We start from the raw sequence: 23,809 nt of genomic DNA on the forward strand, positions 1-23,809 counted from the left end.
TTTTTTTAAAGATAGCCAGAAAATTAAGGATAACAGCAACTGTTGGAAATTGTTTATTCAGCCTCGTCTGCAACCTTCCCCTTCGGGTAGCTGGGTTTCAGATTGCTGACAGACTCGTCTTTTTAAAGAACTCTGGTCTTTTAGCTGAAGTCAAACTTTAGTAAGATTTGTTCTCCAAAGGCATGAGTCCATGGACAAGTCTGGGATATTGCCTTAACTGAGCCTTGTATCCCATAAAGCCATTATCCGAAGCATTGCCTTCAGTTGGCCCCGTGTTTCGGGTATAGAGAAATTGTTTATTCAGCTGAAGTCATACTTCAATTTTTGGGGGGGCAAGAGGCACTACCAGTGCAAGTTTATGTTCAGCAGAATTGAAGAAACAGTAAAGCATTCAAAGTAAGACAAAGCAGTTGAAGAAAGGGACGTCAGATTAATAATTCATGCTCAGAAATTGAGCTACAAGTTCAAATAAATTAAAAACTATATCGGGAGCCGCCCACAAGCGGAAAATAACAGCTGCCGAAATACGTACAGAAGCAAAAAATAAACTGTTTGTACGACAAGGCAAGCTGAAGCAAAAAACAAACAAGGCAAAAATTCAGAAAGCGGCAAGTCTAAAGTTGAGCGCATGATGAACCGCAAGATTCTGAGGACGACTGCCCGAGTTCCTATGCTTCAGCCCGAGGATCAGACTGATTAGCATTGTGGGGCCCCATGGTGGCCTCAGCCCCAGCAGCAGAAGAAGCAGGCTTTGCACTCTGCCGAGCCTCCCTTTCCCTCTGTTCAGCCTCCAACTCCTTTCTCTCAGCTTCTTCTACGGCTTCCTCAGCCTGAAGGATTTCAGCTTCGATTGGAGTTGCATATTTCATATGAGGGTCTTCGGGATCCTGGACCCATTCAGCACATTTGGACCAGTCCAACTTCGGCTCAGCATGTAGGCAGAATCTTCGGCACACTCTGAACCCGTTTCTGAAACCCATTTCATACTCTTCTTGGGTATAGATACGGACTTTGAGTAGAGCCTCAGCATCAGCCAACTTCTTCTTTGTCTCCTCCAAGTCTTCCTTGGATTTCTTCAGCTCATCGGCGAGCTTGGAGGAGGAACCTTTCAGCTCATTCAGCTCCCGCTGAACTTGGGAAGCCTCTGTCTGAGCCTGGGTCAGTTCTTCTTTTATGGCCATCAGCTGATCCTCAACTTCTTGGAGCTTAGCTCTCTGAGCTACAGCAGCATTAGCAGCCTCTGAGAGTTGGACATTCCGGGCTTGGAGCATCTCTTCAGCGGCCATTCTACTGGCTTCAAGAGCTTCCAGCTTTTGCTGCACTTCAGCTTGTGCAGCAGCTCCTTCCTGGATTCGGCTCCCAATGGTAGCCTTGAACTTGGAGATGTCCACTCCCATGTGCTCTTGAAGGAATTTTTCCCCTTCCATCAGTGGGGGAAAAACTTCCTTCTCCATAGCATCGCAGAAGGTTTTAAGGGCTTCAGCAGCTCTTTTTTCATATTCTTCACCCTTCTGCTGCTTCTCTTCAGCTGCTGCTTGCTTCAGCTTAGCAAGCTTTAGCTCCTCCTTAGCTACCTTCTTGTCATACTCGGCAGCATCTACCCTATCTTGTAGGGTATCTATCAGCTCTACAGTGAGAGTCTGATTGTGCACGAACTGGAAACAGGAGCACAAGTCAACAGAAAAAAAAAATAATAATAATAACTGAAACTGAATTGAAGAGCTGAATTGAAAAAGAGATAAAGGCAAGGAGAATAACCTGCATCATCAGCAGTTGGTTAGACCTGGCTGGGTCTGGAACTGATCTGCTGGATTCGCCCATCCCAGCAGTGGCCTTTAGCGACCAGATTATTGCCCTATCTACTTCGGACATGCCAGCAAAATCGTCGAAGTAGGCTGCAGCACCTTCTCGGTTCTGACCCCATATGAGGTCCCAGATGTGATCTGGGATTGGAATTCGGGGGCCGAGAAACCCATTTCCCCATACTGCAGCGTCTGGAAGGAAGGGAAGGATGACGATGGAGCTTCTTTAATCTTGGATGGCTCGGCATCCCCCTTCTTCTCAGAAGAGTCAATTATTATGACTTCTTCTTCTTCAGGTGTGAGGACGAAGGCCTCAACCTCTCTTGCAATGTCTGTCGTGAAACCCTCAGCACTGGGCATCATAGCATCCTCATTTCTGTGCTCAGCAACACTCTCTTGAACTTCCTCTTGGACCCCTCCCTTAGGTTCGGGAGTTTTCTGATCCACCTCCATCTCGGGAGGTGGCGGAGGGGTCTTTGGAGGTGATTGAGGTGGCGGCCGGGGAACCCTCGGTGATCCATTGCCTTCCTCGGGTTCCCTTATCTCGACGCCGACTGTCATCGGCCTCCGCTGAAAGTCATGCGGGCCGATGATGGCCATTCTTCGTCGCCTTTTCTGAAGCGGCTGCTCGTCCATGTCTGAGTCTGAAGACTCTTCTTGTGCCTGGTCTTCGGGACGAACAGGGGCTTTCCCTTCTCTATGTCTATTACTCTCTTCGGACTGTAAAAGACAGGGGGGAGGAAGAATGTGAGTAAAAAAAAAAACACAGACAAAACTAAGTCTAAAAGCTCACCGAGGTCTTCAGCAAAGCCTCGTCTTCTTCAGCTGCCCTAGCTGCAGCTTCTTCTTCAGCAGCCCTGGAGGACCCTTCTCCTCCTTCACAAGCTTCAATAACCCGTGCAACCTCTTCGGCCGTACGGGCAGCTTCAGCTTCTTCGTCTAGCAACTGAAACCAGGGATCTCTCTTCTTCCACCAAGGCTTCTGCCTCTGATACAGAGCAACAGCCTCAATTTGGAAATGGGAAGAGTCTAGATGAACTTCCCTATGCCTCGGTTCAGTGATAGAGGGGGCCCGATCAGTTACAACTCGTTCTCGGTTGACGCCAAGACGAGCGTAGTTAATGCCGACGTTGGTCTCGTCCCGCTCTGAAAAAGAAGAGGGAAAAGGTCAGTTCAGTTAGGTTGACACAGCATAAAAGAGCGAAGTGAAAACGGAGGAAAAGAGATAATTAAAAGGCCTCGGCCCCAGCCGAAGAAGCTTACCATCCCTAAACTTTCGGCTGAGGCCGACAGCTGCTAACATGTTCTCTTGGAAGACATAATACGTATCGGGGAGCCAAGTCTCCGGGATATGCTGCATTCGACCGCTGCCCCCCCGGTTCGGCAGCTTGCCGAAGATGTTCTGTTGATTAAGGTTCGGATCTGGGCCGTTATCTTCGGGGGGACCTAAACTTCCCATGTCGGGATCAGGCTCAGCAAGATACCTGGGAGCGCTGAAGACGCAAGGGTGGCCCGGATCCGTGGGCGCCCTAACCCAAATCCATTGACCTCTCCAGTCCTTGTCTGAAGAGTCGTTCGGCCACATGGTTAGGTACTGGGGCCGAGACTCAATCCGGTACCACCCAGAACCGTGACTTCCGTGCCCACTTTGAATATTTGGCACTAGCCGATGGAGCTTTTTGAAGCAGTGCAGGTTCGGCACATACCTGAAGAACTTGAAGACCCATAAGTATGTCATCACCCTTCGGATGCTAATGGGAGTTAGCTGACATAGGGAAATATTATAATGGATCAGCAAGTCTCGGACGAATACGTCCAAAGGGAACCTCAGCCCATACTGAAGTTGTCTTGTGTACACCCCCACATACCCCGGGGGTGGACGATGGATTCTATCGGATGCCACGGGCATTCGGCACCAATACCCATCAGCTTCAAGGATGTCGTAATGCAACTCAATCTGTTCGACAAACCGATATTGTTCAGCATTCTCCACCCACCATGAGTAGGGGCGGTTCTTTATCATGGCCGAAGCTACTTCAGCATCCTCCTACTCCCAAAACCCAGGAAGGATGTCCCAAAGGATAGCGGGAACTTCATCGTCCCGCCCAGAAGCGCTCGACCCCTCCGTTCTCTGAGGAGGAGCCGAAGAAATGGGAGTCGCCCTAATCCCTTCAGCAGGGTCAGGCTCTGCTCTCTGTCCATTCCAGGTCCCAATCCTGTTCCTGGGATTGGGAATTGGCCTTGCTCTTCTTGGAGCACGGGCTCTACCTCTAACTCCTCTCACCATGGATGAATTTCGAAGAAAAAAGTCGAAAAAAGGGGAAGGAGTTCAAATTCGAAGAAAAATAAATTAAAATCAAAGGAATTTACCTTAATCTGAAGCGAAAGTTGCCGATTTACGAATTGGTAGTGATGAGTCTCAGTTTCTAAGCTCAATGCTCGAGGAATTTGCGAAGTTTTGACGCGGGTTCTTGGGACTTTCTTGAGAATTCTGGGTTTGTGTTGGTGAATAAGTGAGGAGAGATGACGCGCCTCTAATTATATCTCCAGAAATGGGAATTCTGGGAGTCCGCGTTTCAATTTCTCTTAAACACCCCACTAAGTAACCGTTAAACACACGACCTTGCGATTAAACCGCCCATTATCCGTCCAACTTCCACAATTATTCGCCTTAACTGTTGTTATCTCATTAATTACGGTTTAAATTCAAATTTCTTGGATTAATTAAATCATTCACTTCCCTCCTTTTCTGATTAATCAAACCCGACCCGTCATCCTGCCAAATCGGGTCTGGGGGGCAAGTTGTTTGGGTCCAATTTAGTCCAATTGGGCCTAGTCATTAAATGATCCAATTAAAAGCCCAAGGTCAAGGTTCAACTCTCCAATTGTGCTAAAGTCAAGATCAGTCCACAAGGCAAGTCAATTGGGCTAAGGCCCAACTTCTCCATATATGCAAAGGTATAAAAGCCATCAATATTACATTTGTACATTCATTCAAACAAAGCCTCAAGCAATTAATTCTCTTGCATAGCATTCTCTTTCTACACACTGTACTGACTTTAGCATCGGAGGGGCCTTCCTCGGCAACACCCCCGAGGCTAGTTTACGTGTGTTTACTGTGCAGGAAACCTTCGGCCCAACATCACTTGGACCGAATCCAGTCTTCTCCACTTCATCGGGCCTTCGACAAGGTCCCATTATTTTCACCCGAAACACTATGTATTCCATTAATTGATACCAATTAATCACCAATAACCAAGGCTTTATCATAACTAAATCAATCTTAGTCTGTAAATGACAAAGAATTTAAGATGAAACCCCACTAACACCAAACATATCCATCTTAATTCTTAACAATGACATCCACCGAATTCTTCCATCTATTAACTTTGATTAAATTGGAATTAATTTATTTTCAGTTGGATTATTAATTTTGTAAGGTTGGACCGCCAATATTATTTTAGTTGGTGAGAAAAACGCATAATAAGAAGATACATCATACATGCATGTATATATAAATATATGTACCTTATTGAATTGGAACCATTCATAGTAAGGAGGTGGAAAGAATCCCTCTATTTCTGACTTCCCACCAGCAGGATATAGACCATCTGGAAACTCCTGTCACAATTTTGTTTTATTCATTTTTTTAGTTTATTTCAAGACATCTTATGTTTGATACATCCATAATTGTATACAATAATCCATCATTTTGCCTCAATTGCTACACACACATTGGTTTTAATCTACATATCTAAACAATAAAACACGATTTGCTTATAAGTATTAATTATCAATAAACGCTGTTAAAAGTGAAAGTCAAATTGTTGCGAGTATAAATTTTTTTTCTAAAGAAAAAGAAGTATACTGTATTTTCAACTTAAAGATGCTAGTGTGACTATTATACGCTTATCGTCTATTTATAGTTTTAAAACGCATAACACTAATCACCAAAACTAATGGAATATTGTTTGGAGGAAAAAACTAATGGAGTATAAAAACTACAGTGTAATTAGTTGCAGATCCGAGTTGTACTACTAAAAACAAAAATAAATGTTGATCGAGGTGAGTGAAGTGTGTTTTCCCAATTATTATGAACAAGTTGAAAACTTTGATTGACAAGCAAAATAAGGTTGGATCCAGTTGATCATGACTAAATAATATAGTGATGTCATGTCAAGGGACATCATTTTCCTTAATCACCTTTTTACATGGGCAATTAAGTCCATTCAAATAGTTGTTTGGCTACAAATCATCAATCTAATTAGGGTGTTTGAATGGTTTTATCTGAACTTATAACAATTTGTCGAAGCTACTCATATATGTGAGTGTATCAAAACTTCAAATAGATGAAAGACTTGAAACAAATAAGGTCTTATTAATAAAGTGATTGTAAATTTGTAATAACCTCAATTAATTATCATTACAAGTAAAATTAGCACCACTAAAATTTTGTCAATAAATTTTTCTTACCAACTTAAGAACTATTGCAAGTACATGATTAAACTTCATAATATACATACTGTAGTTACTTTATTTATGATAAAATTGTACTAATTTCAGATAATTAATAGAAAAAAAGATTTACCAAATCAAAATTAGCAAAAATTGAAGGATCCCATTTGCTGATTTGCTTCTTTAAGAAACTCCCACTTGTTCTGAATCCATGAAGACAAAGAATCTTCATCTTCTTATCATCTTCACTACTAATTTCCATTTTCTTTGAATTTTCTTACTTCACTCGAAAAATGAGCTCACAAAAAGATTAAATTAGTTTATTGGAGAAAAATAGTATAGGTTAGTTACTTAGTTATATATTGTGTACCTACCACCCAAGAAATTATAAAAGGCCAACTACCTCTTTTACAAGAGTTAGCTTCTGGTTTTTTCTCCTTCCACGTGAATTTCTCCTAACTTACTCTTTGGCCAAGCATTTAAGACCCTCTTGTGTTATTATTTTAAATTGCCTAATACTATATTTATATAACTCGAAAAAAAAAATATTCATATAACCTCGAAAAACTCAAATTTGTATAATCTCGGAGATAGATTTATCATTTCTTGTCTCAATCATATAATTAGAATGAAGTATTAAAAAAAATGTGGTGTTTTGTATATAATGTTGTATGATTCGTATTGTAGTTGCTTTGATTTGAATGCTTGACCTAGGAAGTTAAAATTCTTATCTATCACCTATGATAATTAATTGACTGGGCTAAGAGACTAAAACCAAGTTTTAGAGCATATTTGTTTCTAATTTTAATTCAGTAATTGTCTCTCTTGACTAAGTTTTCTGTATTTAATAGTGTCAGTAAACTACTAGAAAAAATTTATTAGTGTCAGCACCCATTATGTGGCTTACATCACGATTTATCGGCCTATTCATATTTCATACCTTTCACTCTACCCTGTATTGCACCCCTCCTCTTTTGCTACAACCCCGCCCCACCGCACATAAACATCAACTAAAATGTTATGCAATAGTCGATTGTCTCTACATCATATCGCAGTAAGCTATATAATCCTTAGTTATCGGGCCATTGTTTACCAATTACTAGCACCAATGTGCTGATGCTTCGCACACAAAAGCAACACAAGTTTCAACTTCCTTGCATTCACCCCAATCGAACCATAAGTCTAACCAATGAGCTGATATAAATTTGTGAGATCTTAGTTTGTGATTTGATGTACAAAATCTTAGATGCCAGTCACAGAAGTTCGGATCTATATAATCTGATCAACTACAGAATATAAGTTTAGAAATTAAATTAAAGTACTAACGGATATATATATATATATATATATATATATATATATATATATATATATATATATATATCACCATCATACATATACCGATTAATTAATGACTAATACATGACTATCAACAATTCCATTCACAATTTGAATGATAACGAACCAAATACTAACTAAACATATTTGAAATACCCTTGATATGTTTTGTTTCATCTTGAAATTTATTTTATATGTATAATTGTATCATGTAATCCAATTTTGTCGAACAAACCATGATAACTGTCAATTTTTCAATAGCTTTACATCAAATGATTCAGCTAATTCTTGTCAATTCATGCAGAAAATAATAAGTATAGTAGTTATCTTCAAATCATGTTTAGCTAATACAGCCAATTTAAGTAATTAGATGATAATTCCTATGTGTAATACACAGCATAAAGAAAGAAGAAATAAATTGGAGGGCCTCCTAACATAGCTTTAAATCTAGTTTATAAAATTAACAAATTAAAATATATATTAAAAAAAAAAAAACATTGATTAAAATTAGTTATCCTATACCAAGAAAAGTTAATTGTATAATTGCAAAGCCACTATATTAATCGGTTGGCAATAAGGAATATACGCCAAACCCGCAACATGCGTACCAAAAGCTAGCTAGAACCAGTGAACCACCTAAGATTTTTCTACTTAACACCTTTTATTATACTTGTGTATATACTTATAGTATATAATCAACAAGTTATTTCATCAGTGATTCAATTTCACGTGCTAATAAGTAAGGTGAAGATAGATAGCAATTGATGAATACTCAACACATAGAGCTTGTTTGGTAAATGACTTTTGCTTGACTTTTTGGTTGGCGTTTGACTTTTGGCTTTTTATCTTGGTTGAACGGCCAAAATAAGTGTTTGGTAAATGATTTTTTTTTGGCTAAAAAGCCGGCTTTTCCGCTAAAAATAAAACACTAGTCTTACTAGCTTTTTGGTATTAGCTTTTGGCTTTTTACCATTAAAAATTACTTTTCTATTAATTATTAATAATTAATAATTATAATAATTAATAATACTTAACTATTAATAACTAATTATTTTTATTAATAATGATACTTAACTATTAATAATTAATGATAATTAAAAATAACTATTAATTAAAAATAATTAATAATTAACAACTATTAATTATTAATTAGTAAAAATTAGTAAAAAATATATATTAATAATTAGTAATTTAATTAATAATTATTATTTAATAATAATAATAATAATAATAATAATAATAATAACACTAACGTCCTTAAAAGTCATTTTTATATAAAACAACCAACAACCAACAGCCAACAACCAACAACCAACTTTACCATATTAACAACCAACAGTCAAACATCCAACATAAATAGCCAATACAAACAGTTGGTCAGACCAGCCAAGAAAAACAAACAACAGCCAATTGCCAAATAAGACCATAATAAAACCATTTGAACATATTTCCTAAAATGTACTTCGAGCTATAATGAAGTATGAAAAATAGTATTTTCGAGCTATAATGAAGTATGAAAATTAATATTTACTCCATTCTTTAAATGTATATTCATCTATGGTTCAATATAATAAGAAGAAAAAAAATCATGATCTCATAAGTTCCTTTATAATGTATTGTGTAATAACAACATACGTGGTAATATTAATTACAATATAAAAATATAAAAATAAAAATGTTAATGAATACAGTAAAAAATAAATAAATAAATAAATCACACTAAAGATCGTATAAAACGTAAACAAGAAAATCTTTAAGGAACAATAGGAATAATGCAAGATAATAATTGTCACAATTGCTAATTTTAATTAATGAATATGGTGTTTTTAATCTTAGTGTTAGTTTTGCAATGATTATTGAACACTTTCAGGTGACTTTGTTTAATGTCAGTGTCATATGTGAAGTTCGATCATACATTGTAATATCATATCGTACGAATCACGACCTAAAATAACTATAGAATTATTTCCATGTTCAAGTAACTAGCTATTTGAATTCTTAATATGTTTTTGTTACATAGAAAAGGGTTGGCTTAAGGATTTGCAGGATTGGGTATTGATTAATAAATAACTTAGTGAAGTATCAGAGTGACCACATACCTTAATTGCTATATATTATTGGTTTCATCGATAATGATCCAAATTGAGTTGATATATAATAATGCTTTCACTAATTTAGAAAGTGTGGGCTGTTATAAAATTCACCATAAAACGGTAAATAATAATTGATTAGCTGGTTGATGTGAATCTTTAACTAGTTCTAACTCCTAGATAGAGAGTTAGACGAGGTGTACTATCCCTATAAGGAAGGTTCAAGTTTTATTACAAGCAAGCTAGTGTGGAGGTTTACCATAGAAATAGTTTTATTTTTATTTTTGGGAAAAACCTAGCCACATTTTTTTTTTTTTTTGGGGAAAAACCTAGCCATATCCTATCATATCACTAATAAATAAAGTCGGTCTCGCAGCGCGAGACCGCGACACTCGCCATTCCAGTTTTTCGCCAAGTGTCGCGCCACATAGGCGATAAATTGGGATTATTGTGACACATATGATGCTATGTAAGCAATTTTTGGATAGATTTTATAAGATAAAATTATTGTATGGAGTTTTATTATCGATAGAATTCTAATATTTCATATATACTAAAATTAATCATAACTTTAATAAATATCTTATAACTCAATTCTATTTCCATCATCAAATTCATTTTAAAAAGTTCTTTAAAATAAGATCCATTTATACTATATTTAATCACAAACTTTTATACGTAGCTGGCCAAACCGTGTCACCAACTATTACAAGAGTTATTTCATTAGTGCTATATTGGTCAGTGTTATAGTGGTTACTCAATCAGTGGTATAGATAGGGATTACTTAGTCATTGTTAGAGGTAACTTAGTTAGTATCATAGGGGTTACTCAGTCAGTTTTATAGGGGTTACTTTGTCCAGCCAGATGGTGTGGCTAGCCGCATACAAAATGCAATGTTATTTAATTTATTTAAAAAAATATTAGAGAATCAGTAAAAATAAGTTTTAATCAGTAAAAATAATTTTAGTTTGGTAAAAATACTTTTAGTTTAGTGAAAATAATTTAAATTCAATAAAAATAATTTCAAGTCAATAATAACATATATATTTATTTACAAACAAAATTACAAAAAGTACACTATTATATAAATATAAGTCATATGATATCGTATGTCTAAATATCCTATATTACTCCCTCCGTGTTTTAATAAGTGTTACACTTTGACCGGCATACAGTGTTAGACAATTTAATTGACTTAAATAAAATAAGAGATAAGTGGGGTACTTGGAGTATTAAAAAATTACAAAAGAAAGATAGTGGGGTTAATAATTTATTGAAAAGTAATGAATGTAAGAGGGGGAAAATAATAAAAAAAAATGTAGTAGAAGGTCTTGATATAGTATTAAAAGGAAGTGTAACACTTATTAGAACACGCCGCATTTGATAAGTGTAACACTTAATAAAACACGAAGGGAGTATCAGAACGAATTATTTGACCGATTTAACATTCAAGAAAAATATTATCTTAAAATTTTATCAACCATCTGAGTATCGCCCGGGCACATAACTAGTCACTAATATATAAAGCCGGTCTCGCAGTCAGGCCACAAGACAGCGACACTTGGCATTTCAGTTTTTCGCCAAGTGTCGAGCCACGTAGGCGAAAAATTGGTATTATTGTGACACATAAGATGTTAAGTAAGCGAATTTTGGATAGATTTTTGTAAGATAAAAATATTGTATAGTGTTTTATTATCGATATATTTCTAATATTTCATATACACAAAATTAATTGTAACTTTTAATAAATATCTTATAACTTAGTACTATTTCCATCGTAAAATTCGTTTTAAAAAGTTCTTTAAAATGAGATCCATTTGTAATATCTTTTAATAAAAATTGAAATCAGTTAAAAGAAGTTTTCATCAGAAAAAATAATTTTAGTATTTTAATATAATATAAATAAGCGATATGATATCGTATGTCTAAATATTTTACATTATAAAAAGGGGTTATATGATCGTATTTAACATTCTTACATTATTAAAAGGGGTTATATGATTGTATTTAATATTCAAGTTAAAAGGTTTAGGACAATCCGGGCATCGCCCAGGCACAAAACTAGTTATATTATATTCCTACACTAGATTAGTACTCGTGCGTTGCACGGTGGTGATAAACAATTTTTTCATATTTCTTTTATATCTTTTGTTGTTGATAAATTTTTAACATGACTTAGCTCGCTTTTTATTTTGTAAAAATAAAGTTACTCTATAAATATTAAAAAAAAAAAAAAAACATGTACATCATCCTTTTTTTTTTTTAATGATTATAATTTAATGCTACATCATAATATTTACTATGTTATTGAAAATATACTAAAATGATGGTTAGAAAAAATATACTTTGTATAAAATATTGCATTATCTAATGAGCTTAAACATTTATAGTGGAAATACAACAATATTGATGTTAAAGTCAGGTTCGGATTTTTAGTTTCATACCTATTTGGTTCTAGTTTCTAGCAAATAAAATAAAAATACAAAAAAATAAATAAAAAATGATGACCTCATATGTAAATTTAGAGGGAAATTTTTTAATGAGAGCTTGACACATAAGACATTTTAGGAATTGATGACATCAGTATATTTTGTTTTAGTAATAGTTAATAGATTTTCACTATTATACGATTATGCTGCATAGGATTATTCTGTTAATTACATGCATAAAAAATAAATTATAGGAATAAATTTGAGACAATTTTATGAAACTTCCTTAAAACAAAATTTCTAAAATGCAAAAAAATTGTCAACATTGACAATAATTTTACAAGGAAACACCTGTTTTTATAGGCAAGGTTTACATTGAATTCCATTCTGTTGTTGAAGTACTCTACACTTGAGTGAAAATAAAAAATACTCCGTACTTTATATTGGTGTTGTAACCGCTGTAAAACACATTGAAATTGAATGATTGTGTTGTAATCACTGTAAGACACATTGAAATTGAATGAGTAGTTGTATGTATTGTGATATTGTAACTTTGGTTTTAGTCTTTGAAAACAATGTAATCTCTACTATTTATTGTGTTTATTTCGAAAAAAAAAAAATATATCTTTTTCATTTACCTATTTCAGGGTTACGTACTTTGTATATCATTATTCTTAACTTATAATGTAACTCTATTTTTTTATTATTTTAATTTTTTCTCAAATTTATATTGAGAAGTTTGAAAGACAAGGTGTTTTCTGCGCTTGGAATATTATTAGGTTATGCAGAGCTACAATTAATATTGACTACTCGGATTTAGGTTCCAAAATTATCACAAGAATTTTCTTCCTCCCAAAATTTCGAAGCGAGGACATCAAGAATATGCCGAATTGTTATATATGTATATATATGGATTCTTAGTTTTTCCCAGTTAATTTTTGTTTAATTTTGCTAAATCTATTTCCTTTATCGTTAATTGTTAATTGTTAACTGTAAATGTCGTATGACTTTAATCAATGAAAATTAGTGTCATTTTGAACTTTGTTTAATTATTAAAAAAAAATAATAATAAAAAAAAAAACCTAAACCGACGAGTTTTGAACAAGATCTAGTGATCTACGACCCTACGTAGGGGTGGCAATTCGGGTCAGCAGGTCAGATTTCGGGTCGATTTCGGGTTATATTTAGAAACTATTAAAAATAGTGTAAAACTTAATATTATTACGAAATATGAAATTTGGGTCAAATCGGGTCGAATTCGGGTTATTCGGGTTCGGTTCAGGTCGGGTTCGGGTCTCTCTCAGTAACTTCGGGTCGGGTTCGGGTCGGGTTTTCGTGTCGGGTCAGGGTTTGCCAGCCCTAACCCTACGTGCAGTTTTAACAGAAAAGGAAATTGCCGTTGGCCCCATTTTCACTATTCATGAAAATAAACTTTTTATTTTTATTTTTAAAAACGGAGAATCTAATTCTCTAACGTCTATAAATCAGAAAACGTCTTCTACTGACATACCTATCATTTCAAATATAAATTAAAATTAAAAAAATTATTTGAAATGATTTGAGTATTAATTAAATTATTCATACAAAAATAAATAAAAAATGCATTTTTTCAACGTTTATGTGGGTCCCCCATGTCTTCATCTATATAATCATCCCCCTTAATTTCTTCCAATTTCTCTGATTTCTTTTTTTCACCAAAAAAGGAAAAAAAAAAAAAAAATCGACTCCGATTATTATTTTCAAGGAGCCTTACTCTATTTCTCTCAATCTTTTCTTTTTCTCTCTCTTAGACTGTGCACTTCAGATAAGGTGAATTTTCTCTCTTTTCTACTCAAATTTTCAGTCTTTAGAATTTGTTATTCTTTGGATTTGTGATTTTAATCTGGGTTTTTTTTGTTCTTAATATTTATGTGATTAATTGATTGATTCTTTTGATTTCTTGTAAGTTTTAGTAGTTAGATACTTAATTAGTGATGATTAAAGTTTTGGGGTTTTCTTGTTTCTTTGATTACATTGATAGTGTTTGTTGAATTTTGGTGTTACCCATTTTTTTAATTTTATCTGAATTGGTAAATTGAGTGGAAGATTGAAACTTTTTGGTGAATTAGGGTTTGATTGGTGAAATTAAATTCAATTTAGGGTTTTTTGCATGAATTTGAATTGGGATTTCTGGTTATATTTGGAGGTTGTGATTTAATTTCAATCGGGTGTTTTTCTCTTGAATTGAATTTGGGGTTTCTAGGTTTTTCTGCATTTTTTTTTTTTCTGGATTCTCTTTATGCTTTTTTTTTTTTAATTTTTTTTTATCTCTTTCTTTTTGGAATCCAGTAAAGCCAAAGTCTATTAGATATAGGGGGGAAAGGAAATTTTTTGTTTGTTTTGTTGACTTCCTAGTTGAGGTAAAGAGTGTACAAATTGTGCAAACATGTATCATCAATATAATCTGTTTTTTAGGGTAAAGGCAGTAGAAGAAGTTCTCATATTGGCTTCTGTGATTGATTTTACATTATAGAGGGTATTAGTTTAATGATACCGTTGATATCATTTCCTGCTGGAGTGAGTAAGGGTGAACGAAGTTACGGAGTCATTCTACCTTAGGGAGAGGATTCGAAAGTAGTTGATTTTAGAATTTTGCTAAAAGGGAGGCAGTCATCCGAATTACATGATTGACATTTCTAATTTAGAATGTGGCTCTTTTTAAAATTATTGTTACTAGTAAAAGGATTTGATCATTACGCGTTATGTTTTAAAATGTTGCTCAATTATTCTCTCTATCACTATTATTCGAGAGGAAAGAGTTTATATTTCCTACTTGATGATACGTTACATATAGGTTAACTTTGAGGATAGTTTGACAATTGGTCCAAAATTTGAATTTTGACGATTGATTTATGTGTTTGAATGTCACTTGAAGATTTGAAGGCTGGAGAAGAACTTTAATGAGTTATAACGTACTTTATGTCAAATTTATCTTCATGAAAAGATGAAAATTAATAATCACTCGGGAAAGTGGTTGTATGAAAAGTGATAATAAGCACCATGGGGAGAGAGCATAAATCTTAGTAATGACTTTCATGAAGGAGCTCATGCAGCATGCTGGTGAAAAACATATGTCGCTGATCCTAAATTTCGGTTGAGGATTGATTGTAACTATGCTGTGAAGGGTGGAAAATCGTTTTTATGTCCCTGTGATGTTAAAGATTGGGATTTAAACTACTTTTTGGGATCATCTAGCATGGAATAAGTGGTTGTTTTGTTCAAGGGATTTTAACTCTTAGATGCTACAGAAAGCTGCACTATTGGTAATATATTTCGATATGCATATTTTCATATGGCTCCTGGTAAATTGCTTAACATATTGGTCGACATTCGCACTTACTGGGTGTCACATCTCATTTGTTTTGGGAATTATATTTTGTAGAGAATTCTCACTCTCCCCCAAGTATCATAATCATGGTCAGCCAAACAACACAATACAGCACTTCCTTGGAAGTTTGTGTTAGTGTGTTTATAGTCAGCAGAGAAGGTTTCAAATTTTTTTAGTCTGTTTAATTTGAATAGAGTAAAACAAGATTGTCGTAGTTAATGATGTTTACAAGAAGACCTACACTATCAGGCATTCATGCTAGCAAGTTTTGCAACTCAAAATATAAGCAAGCAATAGCACAGTAGATCTCTAGAGGGTATTGTGTGCTTTGAAATAAAACATGCCTGGATTTTATTTTGTAGTTTATGTACGAAACATTATAGCTCTTGTATTTATTTAAATATCCTAACTTGTTCTTTTTATGCAGATAATAACCCTGCTCGGAGCCCCTCACCTCTGCAATAGTGGTTGTAGGAGCTTCAAAGAGTCAGGTGAAAGCTAAAGGTCAAAGCAGCTTGTCAAATTAATAACTTGCCTAAATGGTAATTTTGCCTACTATATTCTTCTTTTAATTCTTTTGCCTTGATATGACCTAAGTCTAGCAGTATAGTAATATGTTTTTATAAATGCACGTTATAAGTAGGTTTCAGGGGAAAGGATTTGATGTCAAAAATCTTACTGAATTCCAATATGAATTTAATGAGATTCTTATTTTCATCGACTATATGGCTGATTAGTCAAGTACCATGTGTGCTCATTAAGAGCATGTTTGGTACAGTGTTTTTGAGTGGTGGTAATGAAATTAATTAACCATTTCCATTAACTTATTTTTTGTATGAGAGGTGTGGTAAAACACTAGGCGTAACCATTATTCTTCATTTGTTATCTCTCTCAACCCTATAATAACAAAAATGTTAACCTCAACCCCAATTTGATACCAGTGATTCCTTTCCAAGTGTTACCAAACAACATATAATAATGTTAAACACTCTACATTACAATTTCTCCTTATCTGTTTCCATTCCATTTTCTATCCAATATCCATACCAAACATGCACCAAGTTTGATACAGTTACATTAACCTGATTTCTAGGCATTCTCTTCTCTTTCCTCTTTGTAGTTTTTGGTTTTCAACTTTACCTCTCTTTTTTAATATTGAAAGTAGTGTCCTTTTAGGCGGCCCGCTTTCGCAGTGGTTGGTTCTTCCAAAACTGCATCTCTGTTTCTGATGTTTATACTGGGCAGACTCTCAAATCTTATTGCACGGAGATCCCTTAGTATATATGTGGTGTTTCACATCGATGCATTAGCTTAGTGAAATTCATAGACCTTTCATTGTGTGACCAAGGCTAATATTCTTTTTTTTCACTGTAGGCTACAAATGAAAATCTTCCGCCAAATGTGATTAAGCAGCTCGCAAAAGAGTTAAAAAATCTAGATGAAACTCCTCCGGAAGGAATCAAAGTTGGCGTCAATGATGATGATTTCACGACCATATTTGCTGATATAGATGGCCCAGGTCTGTTTTCCTATCTTTCTCTCTTAATTAGGCATGATGATTTCTATGCATTTATAATGTTGTTGTTGACATCTGCTCCTGAATTTTGCAGCTGTAACCCCATATGAAAATGGTGTGTTCCGCATGAAATTGATATTGTCGAGTGACTTTCCCCATACTCCTCCCAAAGGTAATTATTTCTTTTTCATTTGCTAGTACATCTTTGTCTCTTTGGTTACATTCCCTTGTATAATTTCCTATTTTCAAATTGCTGATAGACTATTGATTGATTACATTAATGATGATTTCTACATGTGATGCTTCAATATCTCCTCTGATGTTTCTATACATGAATGTGATTGTACACCCCTCCCCCCTCCCTTCCCCCCCATGAAATGGTCACTGATATGTGGCTTTCAAGTTTGATTATGTTTAAATATGCTGTCTTTTACGTAACCAGAAACAAAATGTTAGATGTTGGGAATGTAAGAGCTCATATAGTAGGTTTTTCCCCTCTTTAATCTATTTACTGTTTGGCCTTCCCCATGAATTGGTCACTGATATGTGGCTTTCAAGTTTGATTATGTTTAAATATGCTGTCTTTTACGTAACCAGAAACAAAATGTTGATGTTGGGAATGTAAGAGCTCATATAGTAGGTTTTTCCCCTCTTTAGTCTATTTACTGTTTGGCCTGCTTCATTGACCAATGCTTTTAATTTTTTTTTTGCTGCCAGTTGGTATCTGATGTGTACTGCAAATTTTTTCCGTCTAGAGAACTTATCCACTATGATTTAGAAATAATGATTTACCATACTGATGACAGGTTATTTCCTTACCAAGATTTTTCACCCTAACATCGCGAATAATGGTGAAATTTGTGTCAACACTTTGAAAAAGGATTGGAACCCAACGCTGGGATTGCGACATGTTCTTTTGGTTTGTGCTGCCGACTTTTCTTTTTTATTTTTAATTTTTGTGTTTTCATGTCATGTCAGCCCTTGAGATCCTGTTTCTATTCTTAGTGGAATTCTCACACAATTTGTGGTTATTGTTTCCCTGAAAACAGGTTATAAGATGCTTACTTATTGAACCTTTTCCGGAATCTGCTTTGAATGAGCAAGCTGGCAAGATGCTGCTTGAAAACTACGAGGAGTATGCAAGGCTTGCTAGGTAAGCTTATATTCTTTATTATTTATTTTTTCACTTTTTTTTTAAATAAATAAAAATTCTACCCTTTACTTTCAGCTCGTCGTCCCCCCCTCCCCCCACCCAAAAAAAAAAAACAAAAAAAAATTGTAGGGTTGGTATAGAGACTAAAAGTTGACAAGTAGTAATATGTATGGAAGTGGATAGGAAGTGAAGAGTAGTCGAGAGGAATTGTTAGGATAAAGTGAGAAATAAGGTTGATGGAAAGGAAATCGTAGAAAAATTATTTAAGTTGCAGCTGAAATGTGAAGGTGATTTGGGGGCAACAACCTTGGGAAAGTCAAAAATGTGAAGAAAGTTTAGGACGGGAGGGAGTGATAATCGTTGCCACACGTGTGATTTATGTAGCTAGTAAAGAATCTAATAATCATTAAGATTACAACCAGTTTGTCAAAAAAAAAAAAAAAAAGAGACTACAAACCAAAAGATAAAGAGTCTTTTGAAAAGGGGGGAAAACACAATTTTGAATGGTTAAGTGAAATAATTCTTGGAATACAGGTTTTTTTGAATTTATCTTATCAATCTATATTGGTGTATTTTGGCAGATTGTACACAGGAATCCATGCCAAGCCTAAATCCAAGCTAAAGCATGGCGCAATTTCTGAGTCAACCACAGCTTTGAATGTCGACCAGAGAAACAACACAGCTCAAAATGCTGATCAGAAAAGCACATTAGCAAACACTGGGGCTCCTTCACCGTCCCCTCTGGCCTCCTCAACGACTAGCAGTAAGGCAACGAGCCTTCAAGATCAGCCTGCGGGAGCTCTGCCATTAAGTGAGAATGGAGCAGTAGGGTCTTCAACTGTGCCGCCAGCAGCTGCGGCACCTGTAGCGCAAAAGAAGGATGTTGGTTTGAAGGCCCAGGCCGAGAAAAAGAAGATTGATGCGAGAAAGAAGAGCTTGAAGAGATTATGATTTCAAATCAAATGTAGACAGTAATTGGTGACTGTCGTATACTGTTGTTTTAGATCATTTTTCTCTCTGCCTATACCCCTCCCCATAGAGTGTCACTTTGTCTCCATTAGAGGGTGGCACCATTGACAAGTTGCTTTGACACATTGTAATGAATATGTATTTGTCTATTTGGGAGTTTTTTTTTTACTGTCATCTTGGCCTTTTGCTCTTTGCACCTTCTAATAAGTTTCAAGAAAATTAAGTGCAAATAACTTTTAAACATTCCTGATTGATCGAATGTTGACGTTTTGCATTTGTTTTAATCTTACAGTTATACTCGATGATTTGTGTCCTTACAGCTTGTTTAGAGGGATAGGATAAAAGAGGAGGGATTTAACAAATCTATTGTTTGTTTAGAGGGATAGGAATTAGGAGGGGGATAAAAAAAAGGGAGATATAGGGGTGGTATAAGGGATGGTGATTAAATTTAATGGGTAAAAGACATTTGTACTCTTAATGAAAGAGAAAGAAGAAGAGAGTGAAGAAAGAATAGTAAGGTAATTTTGTATTTTATTAGTTATTCCAATCCAATCTCAATCCCTACCAAATAATGAAATACACTATTTTTATTCTTATCCTATTTATTAATTTCACCTTCTTATCCCACTTAATCCCAACCCTCCTACCAAACACCCCGTTATTGTTTAAAACTACGATACTTCATTTCAAGCCTTGTCAAAAAATAATTGATGAAGTACCCATAGAGTACAATCTCGTACTATGGAAGATATGATAAGGATGGCACAATTTACTTCGATGTACATATTAGATCACAACTGATTTCCTTTGAATTTCTACATTTAAGTCTCTTTAATCTCAAAAGCAAACTAGCGACAAATTGTTGAATAAGGTTGTTATTTGTATCGCTTGGATTTTGAGTAGCAATTGTAGTCCGAAACTATAAAAACTGGTTTCTTCCGATAGGACGAATGGCTGTCAGGTATGGGCTCGACAATTACATTCAGCATATACAACCTAACCTACAAGTTATCCTGTTAAATGAACGCCCAACTATCACAGATGATTAAACCATCACCAAACGATCCAGAAAATTCAGATAATAGGATATATTTTTAATAAACTGTTGGGTATAGCCATCCAATTACTTCATGCTACGAATACAGATGAACTGGAAAATGTACATAATAACGACGATGGAAACTCGCTGAAGGAAAGATGAGACGACGAAAATCAGAGAAATTGAGTCAAGCCATTCATCAAAATTAGTTGGTTCTCCCAAGCGAATCGGATACAATAGAAACCAGAAGAAAACATAAAGTCACCAAGACAAGACATCATTACAGTAATGGGTAAACAAGGATCAACAGAAATCACATAACCACAACATCGCTAAATATCTGGTTTCCATGCATCAGAAATTACTAATGAAAAAAAAAAAGCTATAGGTCCATAATAATTCACTAAGCCATTTTACAAATTTGACTTTTCCCCCCCTTCTCCATCAACCACCAGAGAAATCCTTACTTGGCCATCATGACTTTGACGAACTCCTCGTAGTTGATTTGTCCATCACCATCGACATCGGCCTCACGGATCATCTCATCAACTTCTTCATCGGTAAGCTTCTCACCAAGGTTTGTCATCACATGGCGTAGCTCAGCAGCAGAGATGAAGCCATTCTGGTCCTTGTCGAAGACACGGAAAGCTTCCTTCAGTTCCTCCTCAGAATCGGTGTCTTTCATCTTTCTGGCCATCAAGTTGAGGAATTCAGGGAAATCGATAGTACCATTTCCATCAGCATCAACCTCATTGATCATGTCCTGAAGCTCTGCCTCAGTAGGGTTCTGACCAAGGGACCTCATCACTGTTCCGAGCTCCTTGGTGGTGATGCAGCCTGCAATAATAAAAACAGGTCAGGTGACAGCAAAGAGAAGACAAAGTATTCATCACCTGATTCACCTCTAACTTAATAGTCTAAAAACTAAACTAAGTAACAACTTTAGCAATTAAGGATCACAATTTTACAGATCCATGTTTCTTTATAAGATAGCCCAGTAAGGGTACGGCAATAGATAGTGTCGCACTAAGTCATCAGTGTCATCGCGACAATCTATACAATGTAATGCATCTCTTGTATAAGCTACCAGATTGATACTACAAATAGCACAATCTAACCTAAAATCAGTAAACAAAAGCATGCAGAATTATGCATGGATGAGAATCATACAGCACAACAGTCTGATAAAGTGCCCAAGGGGTATAGTTGGTGCCAAGTAACTATCAAAGGATACAGCAAAGAACCGGTAATGAAGCCCAGAATAAAATATACAAGTAGAATACAATAATTAAAGCACAGTTAAGATCACCATCATTCACGTAAACCATAAAATTGATTTACAAGACTAAAATATACTGGCTCAATTAATCAAAAGCATACACCCACAAAAACACAGAACACAAAACAATTACCAATTGAGATCACCATCACATGCTGGGATGATTAAATTGAACAAGGTAAAAAATAATAATAATAATAATAATGAAGGCGAGCAGTTGTCCATCAAGTGCAGTAAAATCACATTCAATTTCAACTAGAATATTGATTTCGAAAGTTTCAACTAACTATGTTTTGCATGTCAAAGAAATCGACAAAAAAATCTACTACCAGCGCAAATTCATTCATTTTTCATACAACAATATTCGCAACCGATACCATACCACAAGATTGGAAGCACAATCAACAAAAAAAACAAACCCACAAGACCTAGTAAAATCTATCTTTAAAAGGCGCCATCTACACAAAAGATCTTCCCATTGAGTCCATTGACCCATTATCAATAAAAAAAAACCATCTATTCCATACAAATCCGGCATACCTTATACCTCCCATGTGATCAATTCACAACCATCACCACCCAAAATGAATCCCTACAAGGATAACAACAACAACCACCTCCATAAATGCGATCAAGACGAGTTTCGGGGTAGTTTAGAGGTACAAAAACATCACTAAATAATCAACAAGTCACAATTACTATTATCCTATTTTGCGAAATTCCATCAAATTCCAAAACAAATCTACTCAAAAATTCATTTTTTCGATAAATCACGACGAATCTCTCCGTCGAGACAGTACTCAACTTAACGATACCGTCGATACAATAAACCCTAACATGACGAATAAATCCAACACTTTATTCACTGTTTCAAAAAAATCCAACAAATAAACCTTTTGTTCCTTTCCCTAAACGAAGTAACCAACAAAGTCAACAATATTCAACGCATTTTCATCAAATTATCCAAAAAAAATCATGATATTTCATCAATTTAATCAATTAGCACATTTCTCATATCCATCAATTCAAATTGAAAAATCACCTTTATCTTAAAATTAAATCAATTAAACGCATAAAACAACAGATCTTCAACATTATTCTCATAATCAATCAACAAAAACACAAATTAAACAAGTCAAAAACGCCAAAAATCAAATCAATCGAACCCGAAAACGACGCAAAATAAACCAACAAAAACCAAAAATTCCAAAAAAAAAAAGAAAAATCAGATCTAGTAAACGAAGAAGATGAAGAACAAACCATCGCCATCTTTGTCAAACAAGCTAAAAGCTTCCTTAAACTCAGCGATCTGTTCGTCGGTGAGTTGTTCCGCCATTTTTTCTCTCTCTAAAAAAACTTCTCTTCTTTCTCTCTCTAAAAACAAAAACTTGTTTTTTCTCTTTGAATTTTCTCTCTCCAAAAAATGAATATCTATCTCAACTTTAGGAAAACTGTAAAAATTAAAAAAAAAAAAAAAAAAAAGGCAAATACGTAGTATATATTTCTATTTATTTTTAGGGTATCACAATTTTTTTTTTTTTTTTTTTAAAGTTTATTTATTATCTTAATATTAGCCAATGTTCTTCGTTTATATAGGAAGAGCCGAAGAGAAGATTAAGGTAGTGGGCCACCTTAATTCCTTTGATTAATTTGCTTATTATAGTATAAAAATAATTAATCTACGTTTAACATATATTTATTGATATTTTTACTAAATTTGTCATTAATTCTTTTTTTTTGGTGTTAATGAATAATTGAATATGAGAAAAGTGGGGCATCTTCTTGCATTGTAGTCCCCCTTCCCCTTGTCTTTCGGTTTCGCATTTGATTTTTTGAGGTTTGTATGACTTGTCATGTCAAGTCTTCCCTTCAAGGGGACGACTCGTAGATATTACATGGATTAGTCGGTTTCATTTTAATTGCAACGAAGTATTATTTATTTTCAAACGAATTAAAAAAAAGTCCATATAAAATGAGCATGGGTTTTGCCTTTAGAGGAAAAAGTGGATAAAAAAAAGTATCATGTATTGTAATATTGTGAATTTGCAAATAGTGAAAAAAAAAAAATAGCGTTTAATCATTCTTGAATGGAGAGTGTAATTAATTTGATGCAATTTGGAATGACAAAATGTTACAAGTAATTGTGGATGGATATAATAAAAACTATTTTGACGAATAATTTTTCTCAAGTGTTCATTAGTTATTTTCCATTTATTGCATTCACTTTTATCCTGGAAACAAGAATCTAATATAGGATTACATCAAAAGAAAACTAACGAAGTTAAACGTACTACATGAAAAATTGAAGATTATGAACAAGCACATCTTCTCGTTCACTCTCTAAAATATAAGAGCATTGGATATAAAAGAGA

General features: G+C 34.8%; 2 protein-coding genes across 3 annotated transcripts in view; one reads left to right on the forward strand and one right to left on the reverse strand.

Annotated features, from left to right (window-relative positions):
• LOC110711567 (esterase CG5412-like) overlaps positions 1-22,932 on the reverse strand; it is a 31,139-nt gene extending 8,207 nt beyond the window's left edge. The window contains exons 1-5 of the mRNA XM_021889977.1: positions 22,698-22,932; positions 20,623-20,995; positions 7,831-7,838; positions 6,391-6,533; positions 5,331-5,423 (exon numbers count right to left, since the gene is read on the reverse strand). Coding sequence (XP_021745669.1) covers positions 5,331-5,423; positions 6,391-6,533; positions 7,831-7,838; positions 20,623-20,995; positions 22,698-22,773 — 693 coding nt within the window. The 5' untranslated portion in view covers positions 22,774-22,932. The remainder of the gene's footprint in view (positions 1-5,330; positions 5,424-6,390; positions 6,534-7,830; positions 7,839-20,622; positions 20,996-22,697) is intronic.
• On the forward strand, positions 13,770-19,293 carry LOC110711496 (ubiquitin-conjugating enzyme E2 22-like). Of its 2 annotated transcripts, XM_021889898.1 has the most exons (8): positions 13,780-13,923; positions 15,029-15,416; positions 15,909-16,023; positions 16,856-17,000; positions 17,092-17,169; positions 17,804-17,916; positions 18,047-18,150; positions 18,732-19,293. In XM_021889898.1, exons 3-8 carry the CDS (start codon positions 16,021-16,023, stop codon positions 19,099-19,101), a joined length of 813 nt encoding a protein of 270 aa, XP_021745590.1. In that variant the 5' UTR covers positions 13,780-13,923; positions 15,029-15,416; positions 15,909-16,020; the 3' UTR covers positions 19,102-19,293. The 2 variants fall into 2 exon arrangements, with proteins under 2 accessions (XP_021745589.1, XP_021745590.1); XM_021889897.1 differs by lacking the exon at positions 15,029-15,416 and having other exon boundaries at positions 13,770-13,923.
• Positions 22,933-23,809: the final 877 nt, after the last annotated feature.

The sequence above is a fragment of the Chenopodium quinoa genome, unplaced genomic scaffold, assembly GCF_001683475.1.
Source record: "Chenopodium quinoa cultivar QQ74 unplaced genomic scaffold, ASM168347v1, whole genome shotgun sequence".
NCBI lineage: Eukaryota > Viridiplantae > Streptophyta > Magnoliopsida > Caryophyllales > Amaranthaceae > Chenopodium > Chenopodium quinoa.

Excerpts from the sequence above, each read along its gene's own strand:
- LOC110711496 (XM_021889897.1), top strand. Across the intron at positions 17,001-17,091 it reads TGCTGATATAGATGGCCCAG|CTGTAACCCCATATGAAAAT; the intron begins GTCTGTTTTCCT and ends TGAATTTTGCAG. Across the intron at positions 18,151-18,731 it reads GAGTATGCAAGGCTTGCTAG|ATTGTACACAGGAATCCATG; the intron begins GTAAGCTTATAT and ends GTATTTTGGCAG.